We start from the raw sequence: 19,292 nt of genomic DNA, 5'->3' as shown, positions 1-19,292 counted from the left end.
TTTAAATGGTGCCTCTACCATAAACCCTCTTCTGTCTTTGGAAGGTAAAAATTATCTCTCCCTTTCCCATGCTCCAGCTGTTGGTGTTCATACAATTCCAATAGTGCTTATTGCCCCTGGGAGGGGCTCAGGATCCTTTAACTCACTGAAGAGAGAAGTGAACAGTGACATGTGATGACATGAGCATTGTCCAAACAAGAAGCTTATTAATTTGCTACTCACGACTGGGCTTTGCTTTTCCCCAAAGACGGGCATTTAAATCATTGTGGAAACGATAACCTCACTGTAATACTTAGTCTCTCCTTATATACAGTTGAAACCAGAGGAAGAAGGAAGAAAGGATAAGGTCAGGCTAAGATGTTTTGTTAGTCTACTGGCAGCTAAGTATCTTAGTGTACTGTGTTTTCTTTCTTTCTTTCTTTCTTTCTTTCTTTCTTTCTTTCTTTCTTTCTTTCTCTCTTTCTTTCTTTCTCTTTTTCTTTCTCTTTTCCTTTCTCTCTTTCTCTCTTTCCTTTCTTTCTTTCTTTCTTTCTTTTTCTTTCTTTCTTTCTCTTCCCCTCTTTCTCCCTCCCTCCCTCCTTTCCTTCCTTCCTTCCTTCCTTCCTTCCTTCCTTCCTTCCTTCCTTCCTTCCTTCCTTCCTTCCTTCCTTTGCCAGTTTTTTTTTTTTGGTCAGTTGTGGGACTTGAACTCTGGGTCTGGGAGCTGTTCCTCAGCTCTTCAGCTCAAGATGAGCACTCTACCACTTGAGCCATAGTGCCACTTCCAGTTTTCTGGTGGTTTATTGGAGATAAGAGTCTCATGGACTTTCCTAACCTGGGCTGGCTTTGAACTGCGATCCTCAGATCTCAGCTTCCTGAGTAGCTAGAATTATAGGTGTGAGCCATTGGTACCCAGAGCCTTTGCCAGTTTGAGGTTTGAATTCAGGGTCTTATGCTTGCTCAGCTTGCTTGTTTGGCTGGTTATCTATCACTTGAGCCAAACTATCAGCCAGCTTTTCGCTGATTATTTTGGGCTTTCTGCCATGGCTGGTCTCAAACCAAGATCTTCCAGATCTCAGCCTTCTGAGAGCTAGGATTCTAGATTTGAGCCCCTAACGTCTGGCTGATTGTGCTTTAGTCACACTGCATTTGGAAGAAACTTCTTTAATGCCGTACCAAAGATAGTGAATCAGCTCAACTGATGTTTGCCTAGAAAAATTAAAATTTGTCTTGGGAATACTTGAGTTTATAATAACTTCCAGAAAGCCCTAAGAATTCCTAGCCAAAGGTCTAAGCAGGGGAAGTTTTACTACTTAAAAACACCTGTCTCCACTTGTGCTGTTTAGTTCCCTTGGTGATGGGTGCCCTGAATCATGTAATAGGAATTGACGATAGCTCTATAAGCCACTTATGTTTATTTATTTATTTAGGTACCCTGAATTTTAAGGTTTATATGTTACAGGTTTTAAAAGGTTTGCATGTAAGTGGTACTTCTAAGCTTCAGATATAGACTTAGTGGTGTTGACATCTTCCTGGAAGCACTGGGCCTGGCAGGCCTGGCTCACTTGCTTGTCTGCATTTGATCAAAATCCCTTGACCCAGCAGTCTGTTCTCTTGTCTTATTCAACTGAAAATGCATGCTGTCTAAGAGACTAAAAAATAAGAACCAAGTGGAACATGTTAATACATACATGTAATACAGTATTTAGAGACTGAGGCAGAAGGATTGTGACTTTAAGTCCAAGTACTACCCTGTCCAAAAAGAAAAAAAGAAGAAAGAAAAGAAAGAATATTTATCAGGGCCAAGACTTAGCCAGTTTGTTGCATTCAAAATAGCAGCATAGCACTGGAGGGTAGCTCAAATAGTAGAGTGTCTGCCTAGCAAGCATGAAGTCTTGAGTTCAATCCTCAGTATCACCAAAATCTCAGGATATTTTCAGTCAAAGAGTTGTTATATAAAAACATTCTCTGACCAGTTGGAACAGTGTGTGTGTGTGTGTGTGTGTGTGTGTGTGTGTGTGCGCGCGCGCGTGTATGCGCGTGCACACTATAACAAGGATTGTGAAGAAACTAGAATCTATAGCTTATGGGAAACATGAAGGAAATGTGATATAGCACCAGGCCAAGTACTTAAGACTTTAATATTTTTAAAAAAGGACAGATGTACTTTGAGTGTCTCAGCTGTTGACTCTAATACTCAAGGATGGCTAGGTCTATGACACTGGGACTCTCCCTTACTTGCATACCGGTGACACCCCATTTTGACCACTCCCTTGACCCATTTGATTGCTCTGGAACCAACTCTACCACCAAGCGCTGTGAACTGTGGTAATGAGATTCAGGAGTCTCCTAGAATGTTTCAAACAGAGAATGGTACCGAACTGCCTCACTCAGCATCCTCCATGGGTCAGGAATCTTTTTTTTTTTCTCTTGTGCCAGAGGCCATTTATATAACATCATTTGTGAACCACACAAAATCACTGATATAAGCAGATGGGTTGTGAGTAGCCAATGAGAAGAAGATATATCTATTTCAGTAGTACAAGACGATCAAATGGGCCCCCTATTATTGTGGGCTGGATAGTTCCCACTCAGAGCATGTATACATGAAAGTTGTGCTCTCCTGGCAGACACCAGAAAGTTTATAATAGAGTCCTACTCCTGGGATTCTGCATGGCCCACAGCCTTGATATGAGACCTTCACACTCTAAGCTAGGACTCATGGAGAGCTAACTTTGGCCAGGTCATTATAGATGTGCCAGACCAGAAACAAGTTAGCATTTATGGGATCTAGTGAGCCACCAGGTAGAGCATACCAGCTTTGATAATGCTACTGGGGATTGATTTTGTTGATACTTCATGCTTAATCTACATTTTACCTACCTTCTACATTAGAACAGAAGTAAAAAGAAAACAAAAAACAAAAAAAACCCCACAAACTTTCGTAATGATCGTCATTACTTGCCATTAACAATTTTAATGTATTCTCATAAACATGTATGTAGCATATAATACTCTCAGTGCACAATAAAATGTGTATAAATAGGAAAAATTATGGTCATGAAAATATGACTCAAAACATGGGCAAATGGAAAAGTGAAATCTTTAGCTGTGTGTGCCAAGGGCATAATTCCTGGACTATTCATTAACAGTGGCTTTGGTGTTGTCATCCAGAGTTTCCTTATTTTCTTTGTTAGCCTGAAAGTATTTTGGTTATTTTTCCCTTGGGTTGTTTGCACAGACCTTTATGGATATGTCTTAGATGTCTTGACCAGAAATATTGCTTCTCTTGTTTACTTGTAAAAGAAAAAAAGAGGAAATTAATGAAAACTCTCAGTAGAAAGGATGAACTGCTTCTGGCCTCTGTGAACTCTGACAAAGCCATTTAAGTGATGTCCATAATATTAGGCTCATTCAAAACCCGTTTATAACACAGAGGAGTTATTAACACATCCTGCTATAAAAAACATTCCGTATGTTTATTCCCATAGATTTTTCACATATTGAAAGAGAGACTTAAATGGTTCTCTGTTGCTCTATGGGTATAGTTTTCTCTATTAAAGGGACTGTAAGTCTGAGGTGAGGTTGCCTACCTGAGATCACACAGCTTAGAATACAGCCCTGACATCCTCAGCAGTCCTAATTTGGCCACAGGTTACTGAGAGGGATGTGCTTTTGGGAAGGAAATGCTGTAGAAATACTGTAAATGCTGTAGAAATTCTCCCTTAAGTCCAGCTGGGCAAAAGGTGGGACACAGGAAACCTACAATTCTCCCAGCTTCCAGATTTGGCTTTTGTACATCTGTATATGGCATGCATTTCTTTTAATGTAATTTCCTAAGTAGTTATTAGATACGTTTATGTTCTTATCCTTGATTTGTTCATTTCCCATTCACTTGCATATTATTTAGATGTCAGCTCCTGTTTATGTCTTTGTTTTTCTTAGGTCACATCCTATTCCACACACAGGCCTGTTGTGTCTTGTCCCTATCTAACTACCTAGCTCTATGTGGGGGGAAAAAGAGGCAAACAGGTGGTGGACAGAAAGCCTTCTGTCCCCCACACAAAAGAGACTAGGTGCCCTTTCTATTCCAGTACATCCCACATAGACACACCCTGAGCCACAAAGCAGATTCCTTTTAGCCTTTGATGATAATCCTGTTTTTAACTGTAGTTGGCTTAGAACAGACAACTCTCTCTTAAAAATTGCCAACTCAAGCAAACAGAATGCAGAATTCCTCTGTCACTCAGGACTATGGTGCACATAGCAGGATTTTTTTCTAAATGTCTGTTTCCAGAGGGATAAATTTCAGTCAAATCATCACCTTGAGACTCTGGCTTTAGCCAGAGTTTTGGTTGTAAATGGTAGAAATGCAGTTAGAATTAGCCTAAGCCCAGATGGGACAAAAGGTGAGTGAGAGCACTTGTCTTTTCCTTAGTTTTTGTCCATGTGGGGGCTGACTCCTGTTGCAAATGAATTTCATCTAGTTAGAAGAGGACATAGCCACGGATAGCGCCCTCAGAACTGCCTATCATGTGCTTTGTTCCCATTTAAAAGTTCAGAGAACTAGGGGCATAGCTGAATGATATAGCACTTCCCTCGCATGTACAAAGCCCTGGTTATGAACCCCAGCACCACAACAATAAACATAATATAATATACAAAAATAAAGCTGAGCTGATTACAGGCTTACACCAGTAATCCTTGCTACTCAGCAGGCTGAGATCTGAGGATGGTGGTTCAAAGCCAGCTTGGGCAGTAAGTCCGTGAGATTCTTAACTCCAATTAATTGCTAAAATGCTACAAGTTCAGCTGTGGCTCAAGTGGTAAAACATTAACCTTGAGCAAAAAAGCTTGGGCATAGGTGCAGTCCCTGAATTCAAGCCCTAGGTCTGGCACTCAAAAAAAAAATTAAAATTTGAAGGGGGAATTCTAAACAGCCCAGCCTGGGTCAGGTGGCTGAGAGATGACACTATCTCTAAGATGATGGCAGACCTCATTTGTGACATGGGGTTTATATTAGAGATGATGATCCTGGCCTAGTCAGGATAAGCAGTGGATTCCGTTAATTTATAATACAGGATTCAGAAGAATTCTCTGCCAAGAGTACCATAATTTCTCATCATTCCTTCCCCTTAGCAAATCAGCAGAGTGGAAATTAACTACTCTAGGGTTCTTCTACAAACTTGAAAGGTTTCTTTTGCGGGGGTGGGGAATGTCTTAATTATTCCCTGATATTCTCATCACTAATCAAAATGCAGTGTCTTCCAAAATGTAGAAACTTGCTTTACTTCCTAGGCCTGGTAGCATCCAGGTTTCTGAATATAAGGAACTTATCAAGAGTAAAACCCTTACTTGTTCACACAGGGATGAATTGTGAGAGGTGGGATAGTAGTTCCATTACATTGATGTCTTTTTTTTCCCCCTTGTTTCACTATGTAGCCCAGACTAGTCTTAAACTCTTAGGCATCTGTGGTGACATTACAGGTGTTTACCACTGCACCTGACCTAAACTGGTGTCTTTATTTTTTATTTTTGAGGGGTAGAGGGACCTGAGCGCAAGGCCTCATATTTGCTAGACAAGCACTCTACCACCTGAGCCATATCCTCAGCCCATTTATGTCTTTTTTTTTTTAGACTTTGCTTTTTAAAATTTATCTTTAAGTAGTTATACAAAGGAGTTTCCATTTTACAAAGCAGTTTATGAAACCATATAGACAAAACTTCCTTTTTCTTCCGGGGGAATCCCACTAAGCAATTCCATCCCTCTGGACCATACACAGATCTCCCTAGAGCCTCTAGTTGATCTCCTAGTTGATGAGGCTAATTAATTATTATGGTCAATCCAAAGATACCCAACTATAGAGCCTCCTGCATGTTTGTCCATGTTCCTGAAGCCGGTCTCACTTGTGGATGGCTTAGAAAATAGTACAACTTCAGGCTTTTGATTGCTTAACTTATGTATTATCCCTGCCCAGCAGCAGTGGTGATAGCAATCCAGATCTTAAAGAAAAAGTCCCTATAACAAGGTCTTTTTTTTTCTTTTGGTCAGTCATGGGTCTTGAATTCCAGGCCTGGGTGCTGTCCCTCAGCTCTTCTGTTCAAAGCTAGTGCTTTACCACTTGAGCCACAGCCCCACTTCCAGTTTCCTGGTGGTTAATTTGAGATAAGAGTCTCACAGTCTTTCCTCCCTGGGCTCAGATGTCTGCCAGTCCTCAGATCTCAGCCTCCTGAGTAGCTAGGATTATAGGTGTGAGGAACCAATGCCCAGCTCATAAGATGATCTATTAAAGAACTATATTATTTTGTACCCAAGGATACTTGGGAACATCATTTTTGAAGTCTAAGGAAGACCTTGAAATGAAAGTTCTGGTCTGTTTATGTCTGCAAAGAGATTAAGCATTTAAAGGATAGATTTCCTTACATCCCAGATTTGTCCAGCTTCTTGAGAATAATGTTTTGATATGGACAAAGGAGGTTTGGGCTCAGTCATCCTAGCTAAAGGTTCCAAGTCATTGAGAATATACAAGACTTCTTTGTTCTTATCCAGTCCTGTGACAGAATAGAGATATTTAGTTTCATCGTAGCACCCCTCAGTCAAAATGCAAGAGAAAATAAGATTTCACTCTTCAGTCCAAGTGTCACTTCCGCTGTGTACATAAATCACATAGCCCTCATAGTACTCTTAGGTAACTACTTGAACTATAATATCAGGAATAATTCAGACCTTGAAAATCTAGTGAGAAGATTGATTTTTTTTCCTTCTGTTACATATGTAGCAAGAACTGTCAACATAGAGAAAAAGTTTTGGTCAAATATATGTGTAACAATACTGAGTACATTCATTGGATGTTCACTAGCCTAGGGACTAGTATCATTAACTGAATAATAGGATGAGCATCCTTAACAGGGTAGATTCACTTGCCCTCCTGTAATGTGGGGAAAGAGTTAGCTAGCCTATAACATCTTTCAAAATCCCACTTGTCTTCTCAGTGGGATGTGGACATGGTTCTGTCAATGTGAATTTACATACAAGGATCTAAGATACTGCTTTATCATTGACTTACCTAATAGAGAACACAGATAAGATTTTCCAAGACTCTTCAAAACTGGAAGCACTCAGGGATCTGGATGTGTGGTCTCAGTGTTGATCTAAGACTTCTACTGTTATTCCACCATTAGAGTTAAGCAAAACTGTGACAAAGCAAGCTCTTTTAAAGTAGAACAGAACAGTGCTATGTCTTAACTCTGCCTCTTAAAACATCTCTCTCAAATTGGAATCACATTTTCCTTATCACATGACTGTTCTTGTGTCCTGGTGATGCAGTTGTTTCATAATGCAAGATGACATCAGAAAGTGATTAAGCCTGTTTGCCAATTAGTAGACTAAGGAGTTTAAATCTATTCATCCAAATTCAAATCTTTAACTTCTGGCTATTGAACATTGATGTTGAAGAAAATCATTCCAATAAAATTCCTGGTCTTGTTTTCAAGTGCTTTTGGGTAGAGGCTGGAATATATCCTGGCCTGTGCCCTTCTGAGGGGCTGCAAGTCTTAATCTAGGTGATAACTGTAGATATTGGTCCTTCTGGAGCATAGCTCCACTGCAATTTAACCACTGTTCAAGGTTAGAACAGCAGTGATTCTGGAGGCTGGTATAAGAGGACAGTGATGGACCAGGATGACCCATAGGGAAGGATTCATCTCTTAAGTCTGTTGACAGTCAAAAGTACCAAGAACCCCTACACGTCCTCAAATAGTGTTTCTAATGCATTTGAAATACTCAAGAAAAAACATTTTGGTAAGAAACTCAGATAATATGGTTAACATCCCTCTTGACCATTGATACCACCACATCTCTCCCCAAAAGAGAGCACTGTTAAAAGGCTGCTTTTTACTTATTTTCACGTATATGTAAATAACTATGGGGCTATGTTGCTTTCTACTTTCATGGTAATTGCTTTGGATCTTTCTTTTTTCCTAGCCAATTACATATTTCTATGATGTGCATCCCTATCTGTCACATATTTCAGAGTGCTACAAATTGCCCATAAAGTGTCATTTATTCAGCCATTCCTCTGTTAAAGATATTTTTCAACCTTTAGTGAATAATCATGCAGTCCCAATATTTAAGACAAATTTATACGTGATCTATTCTCTCACGCTAAAACAATGGAAGCATACTAGCTTACTACATAACGAGGGCAAACTAATCCATTGTGTCTGAAGATGCTTTGTGCTTTACTAGTAAAATGGAAACAAAAATAACATCTATTTTATGAGGTCATGGGAAAGATTAAATGAATTAATGCACATAAAGTGCTCTGGACAGTGCCTGTCATGTGGTGAATGATATGTATTGATGACACTGTGCTTGGACAGTGTGTATTGGTCTCATGGAATTGCTTTGGCTTTTGGCCCATATTTTCCATTAGCCTTTGACCTACTTTTCAAGCAACTCAAAAGCAGTGTATTTTGCTCATCTGTCTACCATAAAAGTATTGTCATAGATATTGTTTATCTCATTACAAAGCCTCAGTGAAAACATGAGCAGTTTCTCTCTTGCCCAGGAGTAAATTTGATTTTAGGCAAGCAGTTTGATTTTTGAAGTTTTGATTTCCTCTCCCCTCCCCTTCCTTGTCCCTCCTCCCCCCTTCTCCCTTAGCTCCCCCAACCCTCTCTTCCAGGTCTCTCTACTTGTACCAGGCTTACAGAGAGAACTCACCATCCTCCTACCTCTGCATCCTAAATAGGATTACTGGTATGCACTACCACACCCAGCTGTTTTTTTTTGTTTGTTTGCTTTAGTTTTTTTGTTTGTTTGTTTGTTTTGGTACCAGGGCTTGAACTTAGGGCTTGACACCATCCCTTAGGTTTTTTGTTCAAGGCTAGTACTCTACCAACTTGAGCCATAGCTCCATACATTTTTTGAAGGTTAATTAGAGATAAGAGTCTCATGGACTTTTCTGCCTGGGCTGCCTTCAAACTATGATCATCAGATCTCAGCCTCCTGAGTAGTTAGGATTATAGGCCTGAGCCACCAAACTCATCTGATCTGTGCATCTTTCAATTGACAAGGATTCTCTTCTGTTGGCTGCTAGAGTGAATTCAGATACTTGATCAACTTCTAATAGATATTATGAACTATGACACACATTTTTCCAGTGTTAGCTGAACTTATGTCTTCAATTTACTTTGTTAACCATCATTTTTTATTAACTTGTACAAATGGTTTATTATAATGAGGGACTATTGTGAATGAGTTTCATTATCAGTTCAGCTGGTAGCTACTGTCCCTGTTAGCTACCAAAGTCCCAGACAAAAAAGTGTGTGCTGGAGAGCCACCTGCATGAGTGCCACATGCATGGGGCTTCTAGGAGTCCTTACCACCTGAGGTCAGATTGCTGAGGTCAGGGCCTCAATGGCATTAATGCAATGCCATTCCATACAGCCCCTGGAGAGCACATATGCATGTAGAGGACACATGGAGGTCTGAGAGCACAGACATTTAGGAGAAAAAGTAAACCAACACCTTTGCTGTGCTCTGGGCATTACTCAGACTGGTTTCCTATAGAAACATTAATTGCTGCAAAGAAAAAAGACATTAGGTTGAGACTCAGTGGTGGCTACCTTAAGTTTTGAGGCAAGTCTTTGAAAGGCAGTGGTGGGAAAAGGAGATGTATCTGAGTTATCACTAATCTCCAATGGGATATAGTATTAGAAACTGGGTTTCTAATACTAGGGTAACAATCCTACTTCTGGTATGAAAAAATTAAACTTATATTTAAAAATAGATGACAAGACAACATAAAATCGCAAATATTCACATATTTCAAATGATTGAAGAGAGCACAATGGGTGTGGTGACTTGCTGCAGTCTATAAAAGGATTTACCCTTGGACCTTCTCTCTTTGACTTCTTGATGGAAAAGGTACGCACTGGTGCTGAGTTGGTCCTGCCATCTGATGTGCAAAATATCATTTGGAAGTGTTCTTTCTGTCCACTGAAAATCACCATTGTATGTCCTTTAATAAGGAGGATTCCAACTGCTCTCCAGAACTGTTTTTCTATCAGGTTCTGAAAAAATAAATGTAGATTATTATAGACCTTCTGGTGCTAACCAGAGAGTTTGATCAAGTCAAGGCTCCTGGAATAGTAATGTAACAACAATAAACTGCAACCCATAAAGAAGTCATTTGTAATTGTGAAGGCCCTTTGTCTCTGGTATGAAAGCACTTCCATAACAATGGACAAGACACAGGCTTGAGCAGGCCTGGAATAGAAGTCAGTGATGTAGCAGTAGGCCCCATGAGCCATGCAGACTGTGCCTGGCACAGCCACCCAGGGAAGTGCCACCAGGCTCATTCTCCCACTGTACCTTCAACAAACAACCAGTGCTTCATTCACTAGTGAGACTCTAGGACTGGAATGTAGAATGCTTGGTCTCTGCTTCTTGGACTGGGAATGGATCTGTCACTTTCCCTCACATAGGCTCTGCATTAGGAAGGAGTAGGATGAGAGAGGAAAGAGGTATCCTTTCTCATGGAGAGAGGTTGGATAGTCCATCCAAAGTTAAAATATGTGGGGAATGGCCTCAAGATAAGCATGACCCATTTGCACAATCATAACTTTCCTCTGGGGTGGTAAACACCTGACTCATGAATCCCAGAACATTGATATTAGCAAACTTATGGTAGATTTCCCATTTAGCAATGTAATTTACTTTTTTCAGCTATTCCATTTAGTAATGAGATTTACTTTTTTCAGACTGCAGCACTCTGGATGGCTTATTGTGGGCACCTCATTTTTGCCTTCTATTTAACACAGAGCAAGTGAACTTTGGTGGTATTGGGGCCAGCTCAGTGCCCTTAGAAGCTCCTACCCTCCTCCTTGCCTAAACCAGGTCAGACACACCCTAGAAAGTGACAACTCCTATATCTAGTCAATCACATTTTATGAGATTCTGATTCTCCTCTGACATTTCACATCTTCTCCCTTTCCTTTCTCTTGTAGTTTCTACCAACTTGCATTTCCTGTTTTCTCTTTGCTTAGATCTTCCTCTGGCTACTATTAAGATTATTCTCAAAATATTTCATTGTAGCCTATTTGTCTTAGCTCTAGCACTTTGGAAACCATATGCCAGCCTGGTTGCCAAAGCCCTTGTCAGGTGGGTTTGGGGTAGGAAAGAACATGTAAGTCAAGGAAGAGCCTTGCAGCTGGCAACCCGCATGCGCAACGCTACTGTGATGTTCAGAACTGGAAGATACGCTCTAGACAACATTGGTATGAAAGTTAGGAAACAGCCAGATCTGTGCCCCAGTTGTGCCCACATAGATTTTTTTGTTGAATAGTACCATCTCCCTGGTCTCCTCAAAGAGAAAACCCTTACTATTGCTGTACCTCCGGCAGGCTGTACCTCCAGCTGAACCAGACCCAGCGTGTCCCATCAAGCCAAGAGCTGCTGGTCTGGAGCTCTGTGGAGGCCCTCCTGGCCAAGGGTGAAGTCATCAGGGCTGGTTGCACCATCATCCAGAGCACACCTTTCAGTGGCATCTGGTTTGGTCCTTCTTGTAGTTGTTTTGAAATCTGTGCTTTCTTGTTATGGTGAATGGTTTTGCACATAGAATCAGTGAAACTCTCCTCATAAATTGTTTACATTGCATTTGGAAGTTGGTAGTGTGTTCCAGCATGGTAAGTGTAGTTTTCTTCTCTTTTCTTCCAGGAAAATCACCACAGTGCTGCTAGTAATGAAACCTACCAGGAACGCTTGGCCCGTTTAGAAGGTGATAAGGAGTCCCTCATCTTACAGGTAAGTTCTTCTGGATGGGAAAACCAGCTTTCCGGTAACTTATAGTTTGGAGTTTCCACATTTGAGGAATCATGGGGTTTTCTTTCTTGGAAAATATCTGCTCCCAGCGTATATTTTTCAAACAGACTTTTCCTGAAACAAGCCAGAAAGTAAGTGGGACACAATATAACTCTAGGCTTGGCTTAGTGAGGGCTGTGAATTCATTAATTAATTTATCATTCAACTACCAAGCACCTGTCTCTACACACTGGAATGACTGGCTGACTGCCAGGGGCTGTGTCCTTTGGGAGCCCATGTGTCCCATAAGGGAGAGGAGTTACAGCTTCAGGTTGCTAAGAATTAGACATGTGAGTGAGTGATGCTGGACTAAGTTTGAGTGGTAATAGAGTCCAATGCAAGCCCTAAACTGGATCTACACTGATAACTTTGAGGCCAAATGCCCTAGGATTGTAAGCCTTTGATGCTCCCTTGCTTTGAAGAGAGGAACTCTAAAACTTCTCATGGAAAAAGAGCCAAACAAACCTTTTCATTTCTGAAAGCTGTGTTCTTGAGTAGGCCTGAAGTAATGCATTCTGATAAGTGGTCTATTGCCAAAGCAGAACTCTTTGCTCTAGTATCTAAATGGATTTAGCTTATACTAAAGGTCTGATAAGCATCAGATATTGATTGATGATTTAGAGAATGTAAAGCTTTCTATAAAGCTTGAAGGGTGATAAATAAAACTGATAGTCAAATGCAAGGAGACAGATAAATCCACCCCAGATTGTGGGCTTTATTTTGTAGCACTAGAGTTGTGCTGTGGCAGAGTTTATTTGTTCTCTTTTTATCTTATCTATTTTTATGGCCATTAGAGTTATCAGTGATAGTAGAATGAAAAACAATTTTTAATTGTTACTATAAAAGCACAGAGGAGTTACAGTTATATAAATCAGGCAAAGAGTACATTGCTTTGTGGACAGTGTCACCCCTTCCCTTGCGGTTTTTCTCTCCCATCCGCACCCACAAGTCGTGTAGTTCATTTTCAATATAGTATCCAGTGAGTACCACTGCTGCATTTGTTTACCCTTTGTTCCCCCATTTCTGTGCCTCCCCTTACCCTCCCAAAGACATATAAATGAACAAACAAGACAAAAAAACAAAAAGCAACAAAGAAAAAAAGACTACTTGTTTCCATTTTCTGACATTCATTTCAATTATTTTGTATGATCAGAGGCTCACAGGCATTGTGCTTTTGTAAAGAACGATTTTTTAAAGAAGTAGATTTTCCCTGTTTTTTTTTTTTTTGTTCTGCCCTTCTTCCCTTAAATAAGCTCATATCAAACATACAATTTCATAGACTAGCTTTCTTCATATCATTGATTTTTTAATTTTTTATTTATTTGTTTTTTGCTTGGTCGTGGGGCCTGAACTCTGGGCCTGGGCACTGTCCCTCAGCTCTTCAGCTCAATGTTAGCACTCTACCACTTGAGCCACATCATCACTTCTGGCTTTTTCTGCTTATGTGGTGCTGAGGAATTGAACCCAGGGCCATTGATTTTTAAATAACTAAGCCATGGTAAAATAATTGAGTATCTGCCACTCATCTGTCAAACACTGACTTTAGATACTGGGGCTACAGAAGTGAACAAATCAGACCAAGTCCCTATTCTTGTATAGAGCAAGCTAGAGAAGGAGAGTGAGCAAACAGTAAAGAAGTGAACAAACTATTTTGGGTGGTGTAAGTGCTATGGAGAAAAATAGAGCCAAGTAAGAACTCTGTGGTCTGGAGGAAGCTAGGGAGGGAAGCATGCAGATAGCTGGAGAAGTGCATTCCAGGCTGGGGAGGTAGTCAGTGCAGCCCACACTGAAACAGGAGTGTGCTCAGTGTGGGGGAACACAGCAAAGGAGCATTGCCCCTGCAGTCAGTACTGTGGAGAAAGGGATCCAGGGGAGTAGCCACCTTGAAACATGGGGGCGGGGGCTGGGCAGAGGGTGTTGGAGGGGCAGGGGAGTGTTGTTGTGAGGAGGTATCTATCACAGATGTTTTCAGGGATTTGTAACTTGAAACCCCATCCCAATGACATGATTAATGAAAGAGTATCCAGTTTAGAATTTTGCAGCAAACAGTATGAAATTGCAGAATTTTGAACCAGGAACCTTCATGTTTGAACTAATACATTCCTATTCAGAGGGGATTACAAATTAATAAAAAAGAAAGTCCTATGTAGGGCTGGGAAAGTGGCTCAGTGCTAGAGCGCTTGCCCTGCATGCTTGAGGCCCTGGGTTCGGTTCCTCAGCACCACATGAGCAAAAAGAAAAAAGCTGGAAGTGGCGCTGTGGCTCAAGTGGTAGAGCACTAGCCTTGAGCTGAAGAGCTGAGGGACAGAACCCAGGCCCAGAGTTCAGGCCCCATGACCTCCCTCCCCCCCCCCCAAAAAAGAAGTCCTATGTAATCATACTTTCTTTCACATCCATGCTTAAAAAAAAATCCAAATTCTTGAATAATCTTCATTTAAAGAATTCTAAGGCTGGGTGCTGCTGACTCACACCTGTAATCCTAGCTACTAAGGCTGAGATCTGAGGATCACAGTTCAAAGGAAAGTCTGTGAGACTCTTATCTCCAATAAAGCACCAGAAAAACGGAAGTGGTGCTGTAGCTCAAGTGGTAGTGGGCTAGCCTTGATCTGAAGAGATGAGGCACAGTGCCCAAGCCCACAGTTCAAACGACTGACAAAAAAAATAATAAGAGAGATTTAAAGAATTCTAACATAACCAGGAACTCCTATTTACCACAAAGTTAGAAGTTGACCTTAGTATTTTTGTTTATTTTGGTTTCGTGGTTCCAGGTATGAACTGAGGGCTTCAAGCTTGCTAGGCCACCACTCTACCACTAGAACCACACGTCCAACAACCCTAGTGCCTGGAGTCTGCAGACACACTCCCAGAGCAGCCATTCTGGGCTCACTTCTAATCCTGTGGCTGGTGGAGCTGGTTAGGCAGATCAGCCACATCTGCCTCTTGCTCAATCCACACAGCAGCTTAGTCTGATTGAATTAATTGCAGTCCTTGGCCTACAATGCTTTCCTGAGTCTATTTGTAGAAGAACAAGATCAATCATGCATAACAAAATACTCTGTTTCCAGGATTAAGTTAAAACAAAATTAAAATCTTTCATATCTTCATTATAATTTAATTTTGACAAGGCAAAGATTTCCATCCTTTTTTACCTTTAATTCTGTATCCCCAATACCTAAAATTATGCCTAACATGAAAGTAGGGGCTTAACAAACCTTTGTTTTTATTAAATGGAAGCCCATCCCATTCTTGGGTCTTTATTTATTTTGCCCCCAATTTTCTATACCTTTCTCCATTCATGTAATACTCAGAGTAAACACTGAGGTTCATAAAGCCCCTGACTCCCTGTCTTGAGTCTTATGCACCATTGAATCTGTGAGCCATAAAATGCTAGAGATTATGCATTACTCCTCAGGGTACCACCAAGCACTTGGGCCTAGATAGGGTATAGATAGCTGTAGAGCTGTTAATCTTCATAATGAAATTACCCATAAGACACCTCTCCAAACAGGAACTCTGAGTCCCTGGAAGCAGAACCACCCTTCGAATCCCACTTTTGCAAATGGAGTTGCCAGTTGAAAAGGCAAGGGCTGCTGAAAATATTGGCTTAGGAAAAAACAAACAGGCAAGAACTTAGAAAGGCTTGTTATTTCAGATGGGCCTTGCGGACAGAAGGAGCCCCTTTGGGGATTGAAATGGAACTCTGAGCACATCTCAATTTCATGCATGTGTTTCAATAATTCATTGATGATTTGAGAGTATAAAATGGAATGCTTAAAATAGCCAAGTTAATTCAGATTCAACCATTTTCAAATGGGAACTTTATCATTCAAAAAGTTCATTTAAACCCTCATGTGCGAATTGACATTAACTCATTAACGCTTCATCTATCATTCCATTAAAGCATGAGAAATAATTTAGGATAATATGTATATAAAGGGCCAAGTCTCTTAACCAGGATGGTCTTAATTTACCAGCTCTTGATTTCTTTACCTCTGGTAGGTACCCATTCCCTTTCTTCATTTCTTAACAAGAAAAAAAAACAGGGAGGATCCTGGGGAAGTTTGCGAATAGGGAAGGCTATGAGAACCCTTGTGATATGAACATAGGCCATAAGTTAAATCAGCTATAATGCATGGATTTATACAAGCTAATATTTCCAAAAGAGATCTCATTTCCCAATTTCCTCAGAGGAGAAAATGACTTTTTTTTTTCTGCCACATATGTGCAGTGTGACTTCTGTGTTATATGACTTCGAGTCATGTTTTGACCTGTGAGGCACAGAAACCCTTCTAGTGCCAAGTTTTGTCAGTGCTAACACATGCTTTTTACTTCCCACATTCTTTAATTACTTCAAACCACTTGCCTGATAGGTGAGCAGTCCTCACACCCTTATGAGAGAGGGAAGGTCATTGGTTGGTTCCATAGAGGTTTAGATTGTTCTTTCACGTGAGGTGGCAGAAGTCCTGGCAAGTCAGCTGAGATATGCCTTGAGGTTGGGCCGCTCTATTAGGAATAAGGAGCAGGAGTCCGGCCCAGAGGCAGCTGTTTGTTGGGTGCTTCCCTCTTGAGTCTGTCAAAATCAGGAATCGTGACCAACGTCATTCAGGCAGTGGCGGAGGCTCCCTGGTAAGGTAAAAATTCAACTGGAGTTACCTTCACGCAGGACACTTTCTCTGCCCTGCCTCAGCCATGAGAAAGCCCATCCCTTGCATGTGAAGCAGTGGTGTGCTTTCACTGCTCAGATATGGCACAGTGGGGAGCTTTCCTGCCTCTCACACTCTCCTGCTCCTCCAACTCTGGCTTTATTTCCCACAACAGGTGAGTGTCCTCACAGACCAAGTAGAAGCCCAAGGAGAAAAGATTCGGGACTTAGAAGTGTGTCTGGAAGGACACCAGGTGAAACTCAATGCTGCTGAGGAAATGCTTCAACAGGTAAGGGCAGGTGGATCTGCAGGGCACTGGACTTGAAACGGTTCCTGTGTGAAAGTCTCTTTCTGTGTGCCTGGCTCACTTTCCCATCCTGCCTGGTGGAGGGATTGGCTGCTCAGTGAGCAGTGTTTGGACAGCAGGTGAAACCAGCCTGAACAGTGAGTGGAGGGTGGGGAAGAATAAGAGGAAGAACCTGTTGAGCTGGTTAGACAGATGTCCAAGCCAGAACTCTCTCCAGCCTGGTGCCCTGAGCTCTGTGCAATGTCACCTCTTCTTGTCACTGAAACCATAGTCTAAGAGACATCTGGAGTCTTAGAAGGTCCATTTGTCAGCTTATTCTTGCTCTCACTTTATTTTTCTTTGATTAAAAAGTATTATGTAAATAATATCATTTAATGGACATCAAAGTGAAAAAATCCACTGAAAATAGTTTCTTCCTTGCTGTTCAAATAATACTGTCCTTGCTTCCTATGAGAAACATTTTCTATATTTATGTATATACAAATAATTATATGTGCACACAATTGACAAAACAGTAAGCCCCACAGAGATACAGCTAAATCCTCAAGACCTGTATGCTTAGCACCTTTGAGTGATTTTTATTTTCTATTTAAAAAATTTTGAGTAGCCATCATTACTGTCACAGGATATAAGTATCTTAAGTGACTTAAGCCCATTCTTTATTTTTTAATTGCTTTGCTATATTGTAAATAATGAGTTGCAGTGATTATAAAGGGAGTGTTGAATTTTTGGCCAAAGTCCTTTCAGAATTGGCTAAGATGCTAAGTAGGGTTTTCATTGAATCTACTAATAGTATTTCTTTACTTAAATCTTTTTTGCATTTGCAGTCATTTTGAAAATTAAAGCATACCTGAAGTTTATGTGTGCATGCTTTGTAGTTCCTGGTATGGTCCTTGGCACATAAAAGATTCTCACTAATTATTTAGAGAGCAAAAGTCATTCCTTTAAAATGAATAGATTCAATTAGATGACTTTATAATCTTTTTGCTCAACATTCCAACTTTTTCTTTAAACTGTGATCAGCCTACAGTTCAAATATTTCTTGGCAGTATAGTATTGAATATAGGCTTAGCATTTTACCTTTGTCTTAAAAGGCTTAGTTCTTTTTTTTTTAAGGTTTTTTGGGGGAGAGGGGGTAGGAGGGAGCTGAGTGCATTTGAAGAACTTAAAGGAAACAAAAAGCAAGTCAGCATTCTTATGCATATGCCTTCATAAAAATTTGTTATAATAGCTCAGAGACTGTTGCTTGTTTTTGATCTTTATATTACTGATTCATATCCAATTCATGGCTCTGTTTGATTTTTCTATTTAGATTGTATGTCATTTCTCTTGCTTTAATTCTGTGAAAATTACAAGCAGCAATAGGTGTCTTTGAATCTTTCTTTGGAAGACCCAGGGAGGGAAAAATCAATCTGATGGGGAGAAAAATCCCTCAAATAGCAGGAAAGTGTTTTCACAGAGTGGGATAAAATGATCCATTAGACTATATTTTCTAGCCACACCTGCATAAGGTGTGGCTTTGGTATGGGAAGGAAAAAGAAGAGGAATATAGAGTGTTGCAAATAATCCAAAAAGAGACCACAAAAGTTTGAATATAAAAAAATATCAGAAGGCTTATGTTTCAGGAAGCTGGTGTCTAAGAATGGCTGCATTGTAATGCCTGCATTCTTTGCCTACCAGCTGGCTTTGCCTCCTCTTTCAGACTGCTCTGCATTTCTCTGTGGCAGTGTTTCTGCTCTGTAGTCAGAGTCTCCATGATGAGGAGTCTGAAGAAGGTACTCAGCACCACCCAGAACAGGCTAGTAGTATTCATGATCCCATAGACAGCATTTTTAGACTCTTGATCCTATACACCCCAGTTATTGTAAATCTAATTTCTGTGTGCTGTGAAACATGAGGCATGGTTTGCGTAATTCCATAGAGGTGATATGGTGACCCGATGAATTTTGGAGTATGGAGTATTTACAAGTTGCGGGTTTTTTTCTTGAACCTGAACCTTCTTGAAACTGAAAATTGTCTTTTGCATCCATAAGCTTTTACTGTTTTCTATCAATCTTTCCCCAAGGGTAAAATTTCTTGAAAATTGCAAGTTAAAGTCATTGGGCATATTTGAGTTTCCACTTTCACTCAGGCGTTGCCTGTGTCATTCATATATATACATATATGTATATACAAATATGTATATACAAATGTATATATATATATATATATATATATTTGAGTTCCCAGCTCACATTCAGTGAACATGCTATTTCTTCCCGCTTGATTTTTGCACCATAGTGCTGATCGATTGATATTTGTAGCTTGGAGAATGAATGAGTCCTCTGAACTGGGGGCAGGCAGAGACTTGCCCAAACTGGCTGAGGTATTCTAGGCTGGAGGGCTCTTGGCTTCTGCTGGTGATGTGACTCATGGCCAAGAAGCAGAGAATGTACACAAACAATTGCCCCTTTCTGTCAGTTTCAGAGACCATTCTTACCCTGAGTCAAGCTTGGTC

At 40.5% G+C, this 19,292-nt stretch overlaps 1 protein-coding gene across 4 annotated transcripts in view; it reads left to right on the top strand.

Moving 5' to 3' along the window:
- Positions 1–19,292, top strand: part of Ppfibp2 (PTPRF interacting protein, binding protein 2 (liprin beta 2)) — a 135,605-nt gene that overhangs the window by 65,840 nt on the left and 50,473 nt on the right. For all 4 annotated transcript variants that reach the window (XM_013028790.1, XM_013028785.1, XM_013028788.1 and 1 more), the window contains 2 exons: positions 11,702–11,788; positions 16,664–16,777. In XM_013028790.1, the coding sequence (XP_012884244.1) occupies positions 11,702–11,788; positions 16,664–16,777 (201 nt within the window). The remainder of the gene's footprint in view (positions 1–11,701; positions 11,789–16,663; positions 16,778–19,292) is intronic.

This window comes from Dipodomys ordii, unplaced genomic scaffold (assembly GCF_000151885.1).
Source record: "Dipodomys ordii isolate 6190 unplaced genomic scaffold, Dord_2.0 Scaffold113, whole genome shotgun sequence".
NCBI lineage: Eukaryota > Metazoa > Chordata > Mammalia > Rodentia > Heteromyidae > Dipodomys > Dipodomys ordii.
This window is presented reverse-complemented; position numbering and strand designations above follow the sequence as displayed.